Below are 20,309 nucleotides of genomic sequence, written 5' to 3'. Positions count from 1 at the left end.
CATTAAATTCGATTATATTATATTATATTTTTCTCACTTCTATTCTCAACAACACAATCGTTTATAAAATAATATTACACGTAAATCAAAAACTTTTCTTTTTTAACCATTCCTTTTTTTAAAAAAAATACTATTCTCCTATTCTAATTTTCAGTAAGCGGGGACTGTCTAGAATTACTATCGTTCATAAACTAAAAAAAAAAAAAAAACTTTGAATTTGGCTGCAACAATGTTTAACTTAGCTAGATTTAGCTTGAAAAAGAATCTTCGAAGATTTTCAACGGGGGTTAATCGACGTATCGAAGATGAAGGTGACTGGTTTTACTCCTCGGAGTGGTGGCGCAGTGGCTCTTCAAATGGCAACAATGTTTTCCGTGGAATTTCTGATAAGGGAAATGGCGTCGTTACTGTCTTAGCTCACCCTTCTTCCAAACCGGTACGTATAGAATCCATAACATGACATGGGGCTGGCATATTATTGAACTTATTTCAATTTTGAACTTTCAATTATATGTGTAATTTTTTAAAATTGATTTTTAGTATTGTGTAAGTTGAAAGCGGTGTTATTAGATGTTACGAGGAGAGTATTTATTGTTCATAATAAAAAGAAAAGCATGATTGAAGGAAAATGGTGGAGTCCAAATATGAGATAATTTTGTGTTAGGCTGTATGGATTAAGCCTAGGATTTGGAGGTAGGAACTTCTTCAATTCAGAATTAAATTGATTTTTTATTTTATTTTTAATTCCAAATTCTCATTTCATGCTGCCAAAGTTATTGCAATATTTCTATTTAGTTGGGAGCAGTAAGAAGAACTTGAAAAGGAATCATGCGATGTTCACAGTTTAAATCTTATAGCTTAGCCATTTTGTGATTGAATTTTTAGGCCTTTGTTTGCCCCCCATTTTTTCAAAACTCGTTTTCTACCCCACATTCTGTAGGAACACATTCTTTATCAACTTTTCAACCATGCATTTCATCAACTTTAATCAAAATCTACTAAAAGTTTAATTTTTATCCAAACCAAACAGGTGCTTAATATTAGATATTAAGGAATGAAATGTGTTAGGTTCTGATTTCTGTAGGTCGGGGAGTGTGAGCCTCAAGCACCGGACTACTCTTTAAGAGTTCAACTTCACTCTATAACTCAAGTATTTTTAGGATTTTGTCTCGCGAATGTGCGTGTAGTGGTGGTTGGGGGGTGGGGTGGGAGTGTTGCACTAGTTAGACAATCAGATAAAGGTACCTAACCTGGATCTATGGACTGGACGCAGGAAAGCAAGAAATTATCTTTTCAAAAGTAAGAGAGAAGAAGTAGAGAAACCATTATTGACCAAGAAAGTTGAAATTTCACGTAGAAGGACCCAGTCATCCAAGAGAGCAGAAAAATGAAATTGAAAAATGATATATTGAGGAACACAATTGCTTTTCTTATATTAATGATACTGAGGTGGCTACCTTTAGACTAATGTTGTTCTAAGAGAGAAACAGACAACACTACCCTATAATGAACCACATGCATGCCACATGTTTCTTTCTGTTGGAACTAGAGACCTAAATCCAAGATGGGTAGATATGAGAAAAGCAAGCCAGTTTAGCACAAAAGTGATGCAAGAGCATCTAAGAGGCCTCCAGAGGATAATATCTCTCTTTGGAAGATGCTCAACCAACTGATCTGTACTCGTTATGTATTCCCTTTAGCACTAGGAAGCACATGCTCACTCGTACGCCATAGTATTTGTATCCCACTACTAATAAAAAGACATCTTACTCATAATCAACCACATGGCTGGCACCTATGGGGTTGTAGGTGAAAAATGAAAGCTACTGTAACACAAGCTAAATGAACATTAAGATAATCCAATAGTAGAACCAAATGGTACCAGTGGGTTGACTAGCCTTAGGTAAGCCTTTTGGATGCTCCACATCACTCGCCAGTTGACAGGATGATGTCTAGTACTGTACTGTATTGGGCCAAGCCTAAACCAATACTAATCAAGTGTGATGGCATTTCATTTTCGGATAGGAAATGTTTTCTGGAAATTTTCATAACAAACCCATATATAAGCTGTAATTACACTTCACATACCATGTTTTAGGTAATTAAAATTTAATTGGTTAAGTCTTCATAAAAAGCCAGAAAAAATTGAATTGCTACCCTGCATGTGAAGTCCTATAACAGTTTACATACCATAATTTTTAAAATAAAAATCTTGAACAAATGTGTCTGAAGTTCATTTTCTTCAGTTTAAGTATGATGTGTATTTGCAATCAGGATGTCTGACATTATAAACTGGACGAAAGGAATATAACTATGCCAATGTCACGTATTAAAACTTGATGTGAGAAGACCTCTTTTATTTTATATGCTATAGAAAAAGTTTTCTAAGATGGATAATGAAATCAAATTTTAACATTTATAATACATTTCATATTCACACGAATATAATTATTATTGATTTGCACTACAAAAATGGCTGAAATAGTTTCAATATGTCTGGTGGGATAAGGAAGAGCATGTGTCTTTAACCAGCTACGAGCATATAAGAGCATGGTGCTAAATCAATCAACGTTAAACTACAGAACAAAAACTTTAATAAATACCTTTATCACATTTGATTTCATCACATTGACCGTGATACCACAACGTAAAGTTGCAAACATAAAAAACTGAGGGTTTGCCAAAAAATTTGTGTTAGTCATTCTGGTTTTAAGCCTTTCTGGCCTTTGGCCAACCTATGGCCGTTGTGCCAACCTATGGCCGTTGTTCCAATGATCTGTCCATTTTGAGGCATACTGCACTGAGCTGCTTCATTCAGCTTGGGTCCAGTTTCCACCTGTGTCCCAGATGTGGTTCAAATGGACCTACATGCTGTGCTGGCTGATTAAGGCACACTTTATTTGGTTAATCAGCTGGTCCAAACTGATCACGTTGCTGTGATCCAGTTTTCAAGCTGATTATCCTCTTGCTGCCTCTACCCAGGAGGGGACTGAGTGGCTTGTTGGTGATATGCCACTCATCCCAGGAGCATCATCTCATAAACCTTCTGCTTTGAAAAGGCCTATTTATGTGTTTCATGACTAGCAAAATCATACCATGACCATCCAAAACATTTAGAAAGAAAAACAAATTTGCTTGTTTATTTCTTTATTTATTATTTTTTTGGGCTGGGGTAGTGGGTGGGGTTCAGTTAGGTGTGCTTAATTTACCTTTTTTCAATATGCCATTTTTATCTAGTTTATGTATTTCAGAGGATTGGTTCTGTGTATCTCAATAAAAGGCAATAATTTCAGTTTGAGGTTACTTTGAACACCAATTATTTTCTAAGGACAAAGTTTTTTCTTTTCTTCTTTTGCTGGTTTGTTGGGGACGGAAGCCTTTCGACTGCTGCTCTTTTCAAACTAGATCTTATTGCCTGCAATGCTTGTTGCCAATGCTAGCAGCAATGTCAAAACATATACAGTCTGAAATGTGAATTTTTCAACCTGAAACTGGGTGGAGGCTATGTTCCCCTTGTTTTTATGAGAAAAGGGGGGTGCCAGAGTTTATAATCATAATCATCATTTAAATTCGATGCAGGATAAAAGATACTGGGCAAGAACAGAGAACTGGCTTGAACAGAGGTATGCAGAGATCCATCCAGGACATAAAGCCAATGGAAAATTCAGAATTAGTGGTTATCAATGGCGTACACTTCACTTTAATGATGATACCCGACAAAGCACAGTCAAAGTAATGACTGCGTATAGGGAAGAAGAACCTGATGTTGTATGCTTAATGCAGCAACCACATTGTCTGGCTGTACCATGTAAATTTCATAACATGCCCTTCCTTATTGCAACACCATTGCAGCAATTTTTCTCTAAGGATCTGTTGTGTATTCATTTATCAATTCCTAGTGCTCATTATGTTGCTATCAGTTTTCCACTTCAGTCTCAAACATTCTCCTCTCAACCCGTACGTCTGGCTATGCCTAGGAATTTTTTTTGAAAGAAATCATGCCAAGAAATTTAGATTTCTGCCTACTTTAGTTACCAGCTCTAGTGCATTGTGGGGGGCTTTGACCCTGGTGATTGTTTCACTTTCCCTTGTAGGGTTATTTGCTTGTGACTTCTGTATTTTTGGTCAACAAATACTTTCCTTCCCAAAATATCTACCATTTCTGAGAAAATGTGAACAAATGCTAGAACTTGTTATTGATAGAAATGCCACTTCATATATAAGATGACTTAGTTAATCACAGGATTACTCTTTGATGTACACGGCGAGGTTTCAGCTTCAGGTGTAAGCTTCTTTAGTTTTTGGTAGACGTGTAAATTGCCATTCAATTTTGTTGGTCATAATGTTGATATTTAGCTCAACCGATAATCTGTATGTTGAACTCGTGTGATGATGACCTCCAGGCTGGTCTCATTTCTCTATATGGGTGGGAGTGGGGAGGAAGAGGAGGGAAGAAGTGATGAGATTGAGCAAATTATCCGAGTTCAGGAATGTTCGGGCAGACACTTTCTGCAACTTTATGTGCATATGTGTTTCTGCGAGTAATATGACTTAGGTGAAGAAAGTATATCACAAGGTTCAGCCTGGGTAACAATTACTTTTCTACAGTCACAATGAAAGAGAAATTGACATCCTGCAGGTTGGATGCATGACTTATATCTAATCATCAATGTCTCATGCCTTGTATGATCCATGCAACCATGGTTAAGATCACTTTCACTGGTCTAACTATCAAGCACGTGATGAGTGGAACTTTTCGTGTTTACAATTGTTGTTATCCAGTAAAGATTCGATTAGTCATTGTTTGGTTGGAGTGAGAAATGGGATAGGAATTAGAAGTGGAAGTGGGAGCACTTTAAACTTGTTTGATACGGAAAGATAAAAGGGAAGAGATGTGGGAGGCCACCTTATCCCTCCTAGCTGACATTTGCATTCCCTCCAAAATTGGAGAGATTAGAGGAGGCAAAGGACTAAAACACTAAATAAGACTGAATAGAAAGAAAAGAATGATCAATCACTTATGTACAAATGAATTTATCTTTTAGCTTTACACTAGATTTCACCTATCCCCCTCCCCCCCACCCGCCGCGTTCCCCCTCTCATTTTCACCGAACAAGGTTGAATGAAATCATTTTACCTTCCCCTAAGGGAACAGTATTAATCCCTCCCTGCTCTTCCCCTACTCCCCCGCTTATGTAAGAAAATAAGCTTTAGCTTTAATGGACTTCGTAATTATGATCTTGTTATCCTCTAACTTTGTCTGCAGATGTGAAGAGCATGATATCTGCAGGATTGACTACTATGTCATCATGTGATTATGATCTCAAGAACGCAATACTTGGGAAGAAAAAAATGAATGTTTTGTGCATAGGTCATGGTGGAGGAAGCATACCATTGTTTCTGGCTAGTAAAATCCGAGGTTAGAAAATGAACTTTTTCCTTTGATATATAAGAGTCTTTTACTTTTTCCCCCAGTTCTTCTAGTTTGGCATTCAGTTTATGGTGTTGTATTGCTTACAAGAGCTGTCTTTTGGACCTAGAATTTGGCCTGCCTTGATTCATTTGTTATATGAAATGCAAATCAAATATTTTGATCTGAAAATACAACCTTCAAAATGACCTAAAGACACAACGGAACTAATTCTTATGAGGTTTCTGCTCACAATAATAATGTAGTGCCATTCATCTTGAAATGTACTAATTGCTTCTACTTTCTCTGCTTATGAAGAATATATCGCAAAAACTCCATTTTGAATGGGATACGTCACATGGCGCAGTGCAGGAATGGAACTGCATGATGTAGCTTTGTTTATTCTTTTGGTGTCTCAGTATGAAGTGCTAAATTAAAATACTAGGTTTTCTGGCGACCCTATTTGTGGGTAATTAAAAATTAATATAAGAATCCATTTTGTCCGCTATATCATTAGGTTAATACTCTTCTTCTTAATATATTTCTATCTTGTGGTTTAGATTTCTAGGATTTCTAGGGATGATTTTTCCCCCACCACCCACACACACACAAATGAATGGGTCATCAATCGAGGCACGGGGTGAAAATTTTTTGCTCCTGCCAGGTTCAAGTCTGGGCAAGAGGACAGGCCATCCTATCCCATAAAAATCTGTTGGCTATCCTTGAGAACTGCAGTTTTCATTGTTTAAGGCTGACATGAAACAATTAATCCATTTGTACAATGATTTTTTACAACATTGTTGACAATGATACATGTGACAATAAAGTGTTGATTGAAAAGGTGGATAGTTTTTTAAATTGTCCAATGACCACATGCCATGTGGCATGTTGTCAAATTCATTGTTCATGAAGCATTGCTTGACATGAAACTGTGCTTTCTTTCAGGTGCTGTTGTGGACATAGTTGAAATTGACCCGGTTGTAATCTCGGCCTCAGTTAAAGCAATGGGGTTCCCGTCTTTCTCAATTATGACTCCATCTGGCAAGCGTGCAAGCCCAAAACCAAGCCTTACTGATGAAATTTTGTGGAAAGGCATCCACGAGAGACTACTCTTGTACGAATCGGATGCTGAAAAGTTCATTTTGGAGAGTACCAATCAATATGACATTGTTTTCATTGATGCATACGATGGAGATGACATCTTTCCACAGAAGCTATGGGACCCTCATTCTCCATTTATCAAAGCTCTAGGTAGCCGTCTTCATCCAGATCACGGAACAGTTGTTGTGAACCTGCATTCAGATGTTGACCTTAATATTGACGCATTTAATTCATTTGATCTCCATGTTCTACCGAAGGGGAAGTATGTTTCTCGAGTATGTAGGGCATACAAGGATGCTTTATTGGAGAATAGAAATTCTTATAATGGCTTTGCATACACGATTTCGGTTCCATGGGTGTGTAATACATCTCTTGTTGTATGTAGAGGTTTGAGCAAATCTGATGGCATGGCAGACTGGTATACGGTTTTTAATGCACTTATGTCCGACTCCTTCGAAGCTGAGAAACTTGTAGATTTGCCATTCTCATGTTTGCAGTATATAAAGAGAGGTTTTACTCCTGTGGATTAATCTTCAAACAGAGATTCAATGCTTCTTCTGCTTGGAGACTGGAATTTGGGCCATCTTTGTTAAGTTTTTGAGTAATTTTGCCTTGAATTTTCTCCACTGTCGAATATAGGGATGGTACTGGGACAGGGCAGCGCTCCTGGTCCCCTACCCGATCGAGGATTTTCGTGAGGGAGCAGGGATTATTTCCCTTGATATATAATTATTAGCAAAATCGGTAATTAAAAAAAATAAAATGAGTTAGCTTGATTTTTCATTTCTGAATATGGAACCATATCTAAACCTGATTATCTCTTTATTTACATATTTCATTTGGGATTGGATAAAGCTACTTTGCGAGAAGAATTTGATTGAAAGGTAGACATAATTGCATATGGCAATAGATGAATGGATGCAAAAGTTGACCGTTCTAGAATTTTCAATGATAGAATGACACGTGATATTATGTCAAACTTTATGTTAATGTAGCATGATTGTTGGGAGTTAGGATGACAATTAGCCACTCTCGCATGAATAGCAAGCTGAATTCCTCAAACCCGTCCCAAAATAGTTTATTATATTTTACAATTTAGATCGTATTTATAAAAAATAATACTAAAAATAAATTATTAATTAAACAGGGGTTACGGCGCTAAATTGAACCATTTAATCTCTTGCCTCGTTATGTCTCGTCTCGCTTAATGATCGTAGTTACTTATAATTTTCATGTAGGGAATTTAATTGTACAACATATACACAATTTTTTATAGTTAGTCCTCTTGTTTAATAATGATAGAAAGCACGACGTTAAACAAAAAATTAAATATCCCATTTTCGTAACGAATTGAAATTGAAATTTCCTCTTAAGAAACTAGTTAGAACACACATGGGTTGTTGCTCTCAGTTAGACAAACATTAAACATAAACAAGAATGTTGGGGCAATTTTGTTTTAAATAACATTATTGTACAAACATACTTTCTGCCACCAAAATAAATATACATTCCAATGAGATTTAGCTTTAAATAAATATTATAATTCTTTCTGCAATTCTTTCTGTAAAGCACTATTTTTAATAGAGAAGGCTGCATCGATGAATGTTTCTCCTTGAAATTTTCAAACTGTTGACTTTTGACTACTCATCGTTTAAAGTTCTGTTTGGCAAATCCCAAAACTGGGCCACTCTAGTCTAGAGCTCAAATCCCTACTTAATTCCGTGACACATAAATATATGGGTAAATTCTGGGTGATCGAGGATGAGGCGAAGAACATCGTTTTATTATTTCATGTTTCTAAAATAATTTATTTTAAAAAATAAAGAGCATTAAAAATATACTATGAATCTTCACCTTGTCCTAACCTCACTCGGTTCTCACCCTATCAAATCTCGCCCACCCAGTGCATCCCTATTCTAGTTAGAATTCATCCTAAAATTTATTATGGGAATAATGTATTTTGAAATAGTGATTTAAAAAAAAGAATATATGGTTAAAAAATATAGAAAAAATTGAATTTACGTGTAATATTATTTTATTGAAAAATGTATTGTTAAAATGAGAAAAGAGAAAAATGTATCAAAATATAATGGAGACAAAATAAAAATAATATTACATGTAAGTAAATTTCAAATTAATTATATAAATTCTTTTTTGATACTTTATTTAACTCATTATTATATCAATTAAAAGGGATATAATGCAATTAAATCACTATAAAGAGAGGTAAATAACAAAAGAAAAAAATGGTTTTTCAACTTAATGTATGCTAGGCTAAGTTTAAATTTAAATTAAATTATTAAATTAAAATTGAAACAAGCTTTTGTTTCTATGACATGTTTAATAGGTTTTTTTCTCTGTGCTTACTCGTAAATCAAACTTAATTTTAGTTAATGTGCATAAGCTACACATTTAGATTTATTTATAAGTTACTTATATTGATTTAGGATCTAACTTAATTCTTCTTCTTCATTTTTTTATTTTTATTTTTTTTATTATTATTTTTTTATTTTATAGGTTTGACTAAAAACAACTATGTTACCAATAATTCATCGAAATTATTATACCTTATACAATCAAAACTTTATTGCATCAAAACATTCTAATAGACTTTCTGGTCATTTGACAATATAATCAACTTAAATACTTATTTCACAAAATTTCGTAGATCTTAAATAAAAATTACTTATTTTGATAATAAAGTAAAAATAACAATACACGTATGTTTTTATGGACCTATATCGATTCTATACTTTCCCAAATGTCTGTACAGTGAATCTTGGATCTCGGTATTAGGTAGCAGAAATTTATTTATTTTTATTTTAACCTAAGTCTGAAATAGTGTAGGCTTTGAATTTTGAATTGTTGAATTTCAAAAGATTACAAATGTTTGTTCAATTTTTTCCAGGGGTTGTTGGATAAGTAACAACAAATATTTCCCCATCAATTCATTTTTTTAATGAGTAATGCTATTCGTAGTCGCTCACTGCAGTAGTCGTCCTACGTGGCATTCACATGGCAGGTGATTATTTGATGTATTAATATGGTAGTTTTTTTATTCATTAATACATCAAATAATCACATACCATGTGTATGCCACGTAGGACAACTGTCGTAGTGAGCGATTGCAAATATCATTATTCTTTTTTAATTGGCGTCGTCCCGCTTGATTTCAAATTCACGTTTACGTTCGCAATATGTATTTTATGATGAAATGCACGATTGACTAACAATTATAAATTGCATGCTAAAGTTTAAATAGATCATTTTTTGATGTTCAAGATAGAATTATATAAACAAACTAGAATATAGCCCTTGTTTGAGCCCCATTTTTGCTAAGAAAATGCATTTTTGAATAGTGTAATGATGTGAAATATGTGGTTAAAAAATAAGGAAAAGTTTTAGATTTTCGTGCAATATTATTTTATTGAAGAACGTGTGATTGAAATTATATCAAAAAACTATTTAAGAATGTATTTTTTCAAAAAAAATGGGGTTCAAACAAGGGCATTATATATGACGATTTTTGACATTTATTCTTGGTTTGTGAAGTAGTGACTACAATTTCTAGATTCTGTGTTTATGATCGTACTAATTCAAGAGCTTCTAATTCTCACATTCACCCGTTTTTCACATAAATTCAAATGTAGTTGATTGGGTAGTTATGTTAAGTCAATTTATTACAAAATAATTTGTGGGTAACATATTGTAGTGCAATGTCAAAATTATACTAGAGAAGTCCCTCATGGGATGGTCGAGTTGGTGGAGTAGGTGAGCGCGGAAACTTTTGATCACGAGTTCGATTCCCGCTACCAATATTTTTTCGGTTGAATCTGTTACATCGGGTTTGTCTAGTGCGTTTTAACTGACTGACATAACTTGTAGGCTATTGCGTTAGTTCGAGAATTTATCCAGCACGCACCCAAAAAATAGCGATTGTGGGTTCCCCATCATAAAAAAAAATAAAATAAAATAAAAATTATACTAGAGAAATAGTAAAAGGAACATAAGGGCCACACATTTAAACTCCACTATCTTTATTCTAAACCATTCCTCTACGACCAACCAAATTCAACCATTGGACTAAAGAAACAAGGAAAGTGAAAGGAAAGTGTCACAGACTTTTCCCAAATTTAAAGAAAGATAGAAAATTGAGTGAAAAGATAATATCTTTTGTGTTGATTTTATAATAAATAAGAAAAATATTGTGACTCTGTTTAATAAAAGTACCACTTCTTGTATTTTGAGATAGAAAATATTAAAATAATATTCATTAAATGTCCTAGCACCATTGTCCTTTTGACCCTTCGACAGTACTAACGCAAAATCAGAAAACTAAACAAAATGTCTCCATCTACCTATAAATAAAAACCATTCCTTTCTTATCTTTTCATAGATATACACGTATTTGTCACATTTGTGGAAGATCGGAGACATAAAGACATTAATGTAACCATTCATTTCTTATCATTTCATATATATAACACATTTGTCAATGTCTTTATGTCTGCGATCTTCCATAAATGTGACTAATATGTCCCTCTCCTTCCACTCGAGGCATCCATGTTCTCAATCTTTTAAGAATTTGTGTCAACATGCAAGTGATGTCTAACTGAAATAGTAAAATTCTAAAAAAGAGCAATTTCTATTGTAATTTGAACAGTTATTGTTTAGTTTTTAAAATAATAGAAATAATTTTAGGACGAATTTACCTTTTAAGTCATACATCACATGGGTCTACTTGTTCATGCATTTTTTTTTTGTGTAAAGTGTATTTTAGAATAGTAGATTGATGGACAATGTGTGGTTAAAAATAAGAAAAAAATTAGATTTACGTGTAATATTATTTTATTGAAAAATGTTTGATTGAAAAAAAGAAAGAAAAATGTATTTTGAAGACAAGTAAGAGTTTTGAAACATTTGTGACACATATGAAAGGTTGAGAACCTCATCCTATAAATATGTATGGAAGTCACATGTTTGAAAGAAATCTAGGGCCCATTTTGTCTTTCGTTTTTGGAGCTCGGTTGGGTGTGGCTTTTCATTTCAAAAAATTGATTTTTTGATCGTTATTTCACTATTTCAACCATAAAATTGGACTTCTTCTCTTATAGATAAGCTCCATTTTTCTCATAACGATTAGAAAATCAATTTTCAAAATCACTTCCAAATCGAGCCTACTGCCTACTCTGAGCTGAAGTTTCTGATTTTTTGCATATGAGTGGGGTTCCTGGTGTGGTCGTGGTGCCTAGTGGGCATTGAGTCGAGGGCCTGTTGTGCGTACCAGTTCACATATTTCTCTTTCTCTCTCTACCTATACGTACACCTAAACTATATGTATATGTTTGGCTCTATCTGTTTGTCTTTGATTAGACCATGGAAATGTAGCACATATTGGCCAATATTGGGACCTACCACGCAAATCCGAGATTTTGATGTCAAAATTTTCCAAACTAAACGTGGCTTACGCCATTAGCAACCAAATTTCAATTAGTTGTGTTTCTCATTTCTCTGTTTAGATTTGTGGGTATCTATTTTTATGGCTTGCTTTGTCTTTGTACAACTAAGAATTGCGTAGTGTAAAATCAGTTATTTTTTGTTTTGGAGCTATTTCTTCCACGTGAAACAAGGTAGCTTTTTCTGACTTTTAAAGGGTAATATTTTCCCTTTTCTTGATATTAGTAATCTTTTACTTTCTGGGTTTTGCTTGGAACTGAAAATTCAAAGGTTTATTTGATGGTTTTCTGCAGTTTATTTGAAAAATTGCAAGCAGAGCGTCAAGCTGAAGAGGGTTTGAATCATCAATTTTATGGTTTAGGCGAGCAATTGTTTTTTATTTTTGAGTTGAAATATACTTTCGGTAACGTAATTTGTTCAGTTTTTTCATGTTTATCTAATTATCTTTGAAGTTAAGAGAAGTGAAGATATAANACAATATAATCAACTTAAATACTTATTTCACAAAATTTCGTAGATCTTAAATAAAAATTACTTATTTTGATAATAAAGTAAAATAACAATACACATGTGTTTTTATGGACCTATATCGATTCTATACTTTCCCAAACGTCTGTACAGTGAATCTTGGATCTCGGTATTAGGTAGCAGAAATTTATTTATTTTTATTTTAACCTAAGTCTGAAATAGTGTAGGCTTTGAATTTTGAATTGTTGAATTTCAAAAGATTACAAATGTTTGTTCAATTTTTTCCAGGGGTTGTTGGATAAGTAGCAACAAATATTTCCCCATCAATCCATTTTTTTAATGAGTAATGTTATTCATAGTCGTTCACTGCGGTAATCTCCCTACGTGACATTCACATGGCGGGTGATTATTTGATATATTAATAAGATAGTTTTTTTATTCATTAATGCATCAAATAACCACTTGCTATGTGTATGCCACGTAGGGCAACTGTCGTAGTGAGCGACTGCAAATAACATTATTCTTTTTTAATTGGCGTCTTCCCCCTTGATTTCAAATTCACATTTACGTTCGCAATATGTATTTTATGATGAAATGCACGATTGACTAACAATTATAAATTGTATGCTAAAGTTTAAATAGATCATTTTTTGATATTCAAGATAGAATTATATAAACAAACTAGAATATAGCCCTTGTTTGAGTTCCATTTTTGCTAAGAAAATGTATTTTTGAATAGTGTAATGATGTGAAATATGTGGTTAAAAAATAAGAAAAAGTTTTAGATTTTCGTGTAATATTATTTTATTGAAAAATGTTTGATTGAAATGATATCAAAACACTATTTAAGAATGTATTTTTTCAAAAAAAATGGGGCTCAAACAAGGGCATTGTATATGACGATTCTTGACATTTATTCTTGGTTTGTGAAGTAGTGACTACAATTTCTAGATTCTGTGTTTATGATCGTACTAATTCAAGAGTTTTTAATTCTCACCTTCACCCGTTTTTCACATAAATTCAAATGTAGTTGATTGGGTAGTTATGTTAAGTCAATTTATTTCAAAATAATTTGTGGGTAACATATTGTAGTGCAATGTCAAAATTATACTAGAGAAGTCCCTCATGGTGTGGTCGAGTTGGTGGAGTAGGTGAGCGCAGAGGTCTTTGATCATGAGTTCGATTCCCGCTACCAATATTTTGTCGGTTGAGTCTGTTACATCGAGTTTGCCTAGTGCGTTTTAACTGGCTGACATGACTTGTAGGCTATTGCGTTGTTCGAGAATTTATTCAGTACGCACCCAAAAAATAGCGACTGTGGGTTCCCCATCATAAAAAAAATAAAATAAAATAAAAATTATACTAGAGAAATAGTAAAAGGAACATAAGGGCCACACATTTGAACTCCACTATCTTTATTCTAAACCATTCCTCTACGACCAACCAAATTCAACCATTGGACTAAAGAAACAAGGAAAGTGAAAGGAAAGTGTCACTGACTTTTCCCAAATTTAAAGAAAGACAGAAAATTGAGCGAAAAGATAATATCTTTTGTGTTGATTTTATAATAAATAAGAAAAATATTGTGGCTCTGTTTAATAAAAGTACCACTTCTTGTATTTTGAGATAGAAAATATTAAAATAATATTCATTAAATGTCCTAGCACCATTGTCCTTTTGACCCTTCGACAGTACTAACGCAAAATCAGAAAACTAAACAAAATGTCTCCATCTACCTATAAATAATAACCATTCCTTTCTTATCATTTCATAGATATACACGTATTTGTCACACTTGTGGAAGATCGGAGACATAAAGACATTAATGTAACCATTCATTTCTTATCATTTCATATATATAACACATTTGTCAATGTCTTTATGTCTGCGATCTTCCATAAATGTGACTAATATGTCCCTATCATTCCACTCGAGGCATCCATGTTCTCAATCTTTTAAGAATTTGTGTCAACATGCAAGTGATGTCTGACTGAAATAGTAAAATTCTAAAAAAGAGCAATTTCTATTGTAATTTGAACAGTTATTGTTTAGTTTTTAAAATAATAGAAATAATTTTAGGACGAATTTACCTTTTAAGTCATACATCACATGGGTCTACCTGTTCATGCATTTTTTTTTTGTGTAAAGTGTATTTTAGAATAGTAGATTGATGGACAATGTGTGGTTAAAAATAAGAAAAAAATTAGATTTACGTGTAATATTATTTTATTGAAAAATATTTGATTGAAAAAAAGAAAGAAAAATGTATTTTGAAGACAAGTAAGAGTTTTGAAACATTTGTGACACATATGAAAGGTTGAGAACCTCATCCTATAAATATGTATGGAAGTCACATGTTTGAAAGAAATCTAGGGCCCATTTTGTCTTTCGTTTTTGGAGCTCGTTTGGGTGTGGCTTTTCATTTCAAAAAATTGATTTTTTGATCGTTATTTCACTATTTCAGCCATAAAATTGGACTTCTTCTCTTATAGATAGGCTCCATTTTTCTCATAACGATTAGAAAATCAATTTTCAAAATCACTTCCAAATCGAGCCTGCTGCCTACTCTGAGCTGAAGTTTCTGATTTTTTGCATATGAGTGGGGTTCCTGGTGTGGTCGTGGTGCCTAGTGGGCATTGAGTCGAGGGCCTGTTGTGCGTACCAGTTCACATATTTCTCTTTCTCTCTCTACCTATACGTACACCTAAACTATATGTATATGTTTGGCTCTATCTGTTTGTCTTTGATTAGACCATGGAAATGTAGCACATATTGGCCAATATTGGGACCTACCACGCAAATCCGAGATTTTGATGTCAAAATTTTCCAAACTAAACGTGGCTTACGCCATTAGCAACCAAATTTCAATTAGTTGTGTTTCTCATTTCTCTGTTTAGATTTGTGGGTATCTATTTTTATGGCTTGCTTTGTCTTTGTACAACTAAGAATTGCGTAGTGTAAAATCAGTTATTTTTTGTTTTGGAGCTATTTCTTCCACGTGAAACAAGGTAGCTTTTTCTGACTTTTAAAGGGTAATATTTTCCCTTTTCTTGATATTAGTAATCTTTTACTTTCTGGGTTTTGCTTGGAACTGAAAATTCAAAGGTTTATTTGATGGTTTTCTGCAGTTTATTTGAAAAATTGCAAGCAGAGCGTCAAGCTGAAGAGAGTTTGAATCATCAATTTTATGGTTTAGGCGAGCAATTGTTTTTTATTTTTGAGTTAAAATATACTTTCGGTAACGTAATTTGTTCAGTTTTTTCATGTTTATCTAATTATCTTTGAAGTTAAGAGAAGTGAAGATATAACTTTGATTTGGATTCTCTCCCCCGTTTATGTAGTTTTGCATTAATAAAAGTTGCCATTTGGTTGGCTTAATTTAGCAAGATTTATTTAATGTGGAAATAGAATTTTATTTGAGATTGTATAAAATTATTTTCTGCTTCATTTTATGTAGTTTTAGATTTTTATTTTTAATTTTCTATTTTTCTGAGAGCTGTGTGAATCTACCTGGGCTATTGCTATTGTATAAATTTCTGAGCTTCGTGCATAAGTTGTCAGAAATCAACATGCTGATGTAGAAACGAACTTGAGCTAGAAATCATTTGCAATCTGTGAAATCTTGAAACTGCCCTGGATAATGATATTCGGTGAGGATATTGAAGGACTGCCATCGTGGAGACTCTTCTCATCGTGGAGACTCTTCATAAGAATGACAACCAACTTGAAACTTCAATGAATGGTTAATGATAAAATTCTACTCACTTTTTTTTTTTTTTTTTTGTTACTACCCTCCATCCCCATAAAATTAAATTTTCTTAATGCTATATTAGTACAAATTAAAAATATAAATTTTGCTTGGGATTCGTTTGATTGCAAAGGTAAATAAAGCATGAAATTGTTGGAAAAAAAAAATCACCAAATTCATAAGAATTCCCCTTTTAAAAAAAAAAAAAAAAAAAAAAAAAAAAAGATCTTATTTCGAAAAAATATTTCATTCTCAGTTTCTGCAATTGCTTCTTATGTGAGGTTTATCTTTACCTCTGGCAATGCATTAATCATTTCCTAGACCATAGTTAGTTGTTAAATGAACATAGGAAGATGTTCATCTGTTTAACTTTATCCATAGATTAGTTATTGTTTTGCATGTCCTTTTATTTTGTCCGAAGAGGGAGGGGTAGACCAAAACTAACATGGTATGTGGTAGTTGCTTTGGTATTTAGCAATGAACCGAATGTGGTGGCTGAAAAAGATTCATGTAGCCAACCCATTATTGGTTAAAGATTAGTTGTTGGTCGACCCTTTTTGTTTTTCTCCATGATGCTTGTTCCAATTGAAGATAGCATTTCCTTTCTTGCTTTATATTTGATTTTCTTTAATATGCCTCTATTAACTGTTTGTGCAATTTGTTTTCAGGTTGTCTCATAGGATCAATTGCACGGAAGAAAGGTCAATGTTAAGTGGTATGCCTTTAGCTTGCTTACAGACAAGAATCTAGAAGTGACGAGTGTGTGTTTATTCTTAAAGTTTTCTTCACTGTTTGAGTTGGAAGATGGAAAACACAAATACCCATTTGGGGAAAGATGATCAGAACGATGAAGTGCCAGTGGAATGTGCGGGTGAAAATCGAGAATCAGCCAATGAAAATCTTTTGTCCAAAACATGTATAAGAAAGATAGAGCCAGGGCACACACTGTTGTTAAATGTTAGGCGATCACCAACTAGTGAAAATTGCAGTGAGAAGTTGTTCCTTCAAAATGTTAATGGTATACATAGTAAAATTCCAATGCACATATTAAGCTTTGATGAGAAATATGTTCTTCGTTGCCTTGAAATAATACGCACATATGCCTTGAGAGCAGCAGCACAGAGTTTCGCTTCAAAAATGGAAATTTTGTCAGATGCCAACGGAAGTTCATATAAAATAGCTAGATTAGGCAATCAATTTCCTTTGGTTGCAGAAACTGAAAGTATCGTAGTAAGCCCTGCTAGTGACTGGATTATGAGCCGGGTGACTGGTAGCAAGAGTGTGATGAACATATTGAAGAGCCCATTACTTCACCAGTTTGGCACCTTCGACAGTGATGTCAGTTTTGGAAGAAGAATACCTGATGTCAGTAGAGAAGTTTGTTCCTATTCTGTGAATTCTAGCTGTTCAGAGCATAAGGTACGAAAGGAGGTTACTGTTCTTGATCATGGATATGGATCTGTGCGTGCACATAAAAGGCATATATCCGTATCAAGCACAAACTCTACTTGTTCTGAACAGACGTCTTCTTCTGTATCTTCTGGAATGTATCAAGGAATGCTGCAAATTATATGGAAGGATGGGTTGCCACACCATGTTTTCTCCATAGATGAGAAGGAAGTCTATATAGCCAATTTGTCAAAGGCCGAGTCACCAGAAGATAGGGTTTTGGATTATGTTTACACATTTCATTCAAGTAAAAATGGACACAAAGAACGTGATATTTGTAAACATGGGTTAGAATTTGTTGGGAAGATGCGAGTCTCTACTTCAATCACATTATGTTCAAACAACTCGAAAATGCGGGAAACTCATTTTGTTTTATCTGGTTTCAATGGCAATCCCATAGGAGAGATGCAGGCCTCAAGTAGTGCCCTGAGGAAGAATAAGAGATTGACAAGGAAGTTAGTGAATGCTTTCAGGTCAAAGCAGAGATCGTCTTCCAAATTTGGGGGGACAAGTGCCATTTTTGAAGAGACTTCTTGGGACCCACCCCGAGATATGAAAAACAGTCTCGACCCAGATGATGGCAGTGCAGAAAATCAATATGTTGCAAATCTTGAGTTGGCTGCCATTGTTGTGAAAGACCATGTTTGCAACAATCGTAAGGAGGCAGGAGTTGGAGGATGGGGATTGAAGTTTCTAAAAAAAACTAGAAATAATCCATTATTAGAGACCTCAATACCTTCTGAATTTTGTCCGCGAAACAGTGGCGAATGCTCAACAAGCACGAACATTCTCGTACCAGCAGGTTTTCACGGGGGACCAAGAACTAGAATCGGTGGTCCTTCAACTCTTATTGATAGGTGGATCTCTGGTGGGCATTGTGACTGTGGGGGCTGGGATACAGGGTGCCCACTAACAGTACTCAATGCCAGGTCTAGCGGCGGTGATGCATCCTCTCAGGCAGATAATTCAGAAGAATGCAAGTCGTATGATTTCTTTATACAGGTTTGTCAAGTGCTCAGCATCCTTTGTTTTCTTTCTATTCATTTAATCTTGTCATTTAAGGCTTTTATAGTTCTTACCATAATTTCCTTGTGCAATTTTACATGATGCTTTACTTTGGAAACCTGAATTTACCATTTTTTTTTATGTTGTTTTGAAGTTTGTATATACTCAGTAAAGCGTTAAAATTACTTTAGTCGATTGCCAATTTTGCAGGGTTCGAAGCAAAACACACCGATAATGAAAATGGTGAATATCCACGACGGTTTATATTACATCCATTTCCAATCAACTCTATCTGCACTACAGTCTTTTGCTATAGCTGCTGCAATTATTCATTCTCGTAGCCCTTCTCTACGATCCAAAGTGTACAGGAGTTGAGGCGACAAAGTTCAGGTTTTAGTTTGCACAAAATACAGCTTTTACGCATGTTTATTTACCATGTGTTAGTATGCTAATTCTTTTATCATGGGAATTGGTTTCTCTAATGCCAAATTGCTTCTATTTTCGAGGTTACTTGGCTCTGATGTAACAAATATATCTGCTGCTGTATTCCTGGCATAGTGTTACTTTAGGTCAACATACAGATTTCCTTCACTGGGATATGAACATTGAATCCTAAGTTCAGTCAGTTATCTGCATAATATTACAACGAAAAATTAAGTTCGATTACCAATAAATTTAGGGTTCTCTACATTACTTCTTTTTTGCCACTAGTTCCTTGCATTGTTTGAATTGGTGCTTGGTTTTTGGTGTCGCTGTTACCGTTTATTTCATTTCATAATCTTTTTTTTTTTTTGGGTCATACTTATTTTTTTGAATTAGTCTATGGTTGTACTGTGAGATGTTATTAGTGGTTTAACTTTAGCCATAAAGAAGATAGTGGGAACTGGGAATCTGAAGTCTAGTTCTCCTTAATTTTAGGAAATCATGATATATTTTCTTGTAATTATACCAAGCAACAAATGAATAAAATGTTAATGAATTAATTTGCAGACTTATTGTTTGTCTTGGGAGGTTTGGATTTTTTCGAATTAAGCTTTACATTTCGTTTTTAGCACACATTCTCTTGCAAACGCTGTTCCATTTGAGAGTCATAACGATTCTGATCCTAAGTAATTGGAGCTATCATGGGAAGGGTTAATTCCATTTGCAGTGATTGTACTTTTACTTAAATCTCTTTAGATCTCTTAGGTAGGTAGTTTGGTGGCTGTACTTTAATTTGATCTCAAAACTTATCACTCTTTCTAATTTCGTAATTTTCACCTAAATGCTGACGTGTCTGATGGTGTAAACTTAGCCCTCTCTGACAATCATTATTTTCAAACTTTTTTCTGCTCATTTTCAATAACATTCAGATAATAAAATATTTTACATATGAATCCATTTTTTTTTACCACACATTCTCCTAAAAATTGATATTCAAAGCATTATTATTATTATTATTTTTAAAATAATGACCACCAAACAAGGGCTTAGTTAATGGTCAACACCAACTGCTTTTGGTCCCAAAATTTTGGGGTTGCTTTTTTCAACGATTATTGCTTACATTTCTTTATGCTATTTGCACCTGTGACTGGCTTATGGATGAAGTATAAAGTCAATTAGCTAGGGTTAAAAACAAGGAAGGAGGAGATAGACTGAGGTGGCGACAAATAGTTAGGAGTATTTGTTTTC

General features: G+C 34.0%; 2 protein-coding genes across 2 annotated transcripts; both read left to right on the top strand.

Annotated features, from left to right (window-relative positions):
- The first annotated feature begins 164 nt into the window (after positions 1-164).
- Positions 165-7,294, top strand: LOC111403058. Its single transcript, XM_023031412.1, has 4 exons — positions 165-436; positions 3,580-3,808; positions 5,267-5,419; positions 6,356-7,294. Exons 1-4 carry the CDS (start codon positions 230-232, stop codon positions 7,039-7,041), a joined length of 1,275 nt encoding a protein of 424 aa, XP_022887180.1. The 5' UTR covers positions 165-229; the 3' UTR covers positions 7,042-7,294.
- Positions 7,295-15,680: 8,386 nt separating this feature from the next.
- LOC111403057 lies at positions 15,681-19,328 on the top strand. The gene is made up of 3 exons (XM_023031411.1): positions 15,681-16,178; positions 16,853-18,635; positions 18,849-19,328. The coding sequence occupies exons 2-3, from the start codon at positions 16,989-16,991 to the stop codon at positions 19,011-19,013; spliced, it is 1,812 nt and encodes a 603-aa protein (XP_022887179.1). The 5' UTR covers positions 15,681-16,178; positions 16,853-16,988; the 3' UTR covers positions 19,014-19,328.
- The last annotated feature ends 981 nt before the right edge of the window (positions 19,329-20,309 follow it).

This window comes from Olea europaea, chromosome 11, assembly GCF_002742605.1.
Source record: "Olea europaea var. sylvestris chromosome 11, O_europaea_v1, whole genome shotgun sequence".
Taxonomy (NCBI): domain Eukaryota; kingdom Viridiplantae; phylum Streptophyta; class Magnoliopsida; order Lamiales; family Oleaceae; genus Olea; species Olea europaea.
The sequence above is the reverse complement of the archived record's forward strand: the minus strand, read 5'-3'. Positions and strand labels throughout refer to the sequence as shown.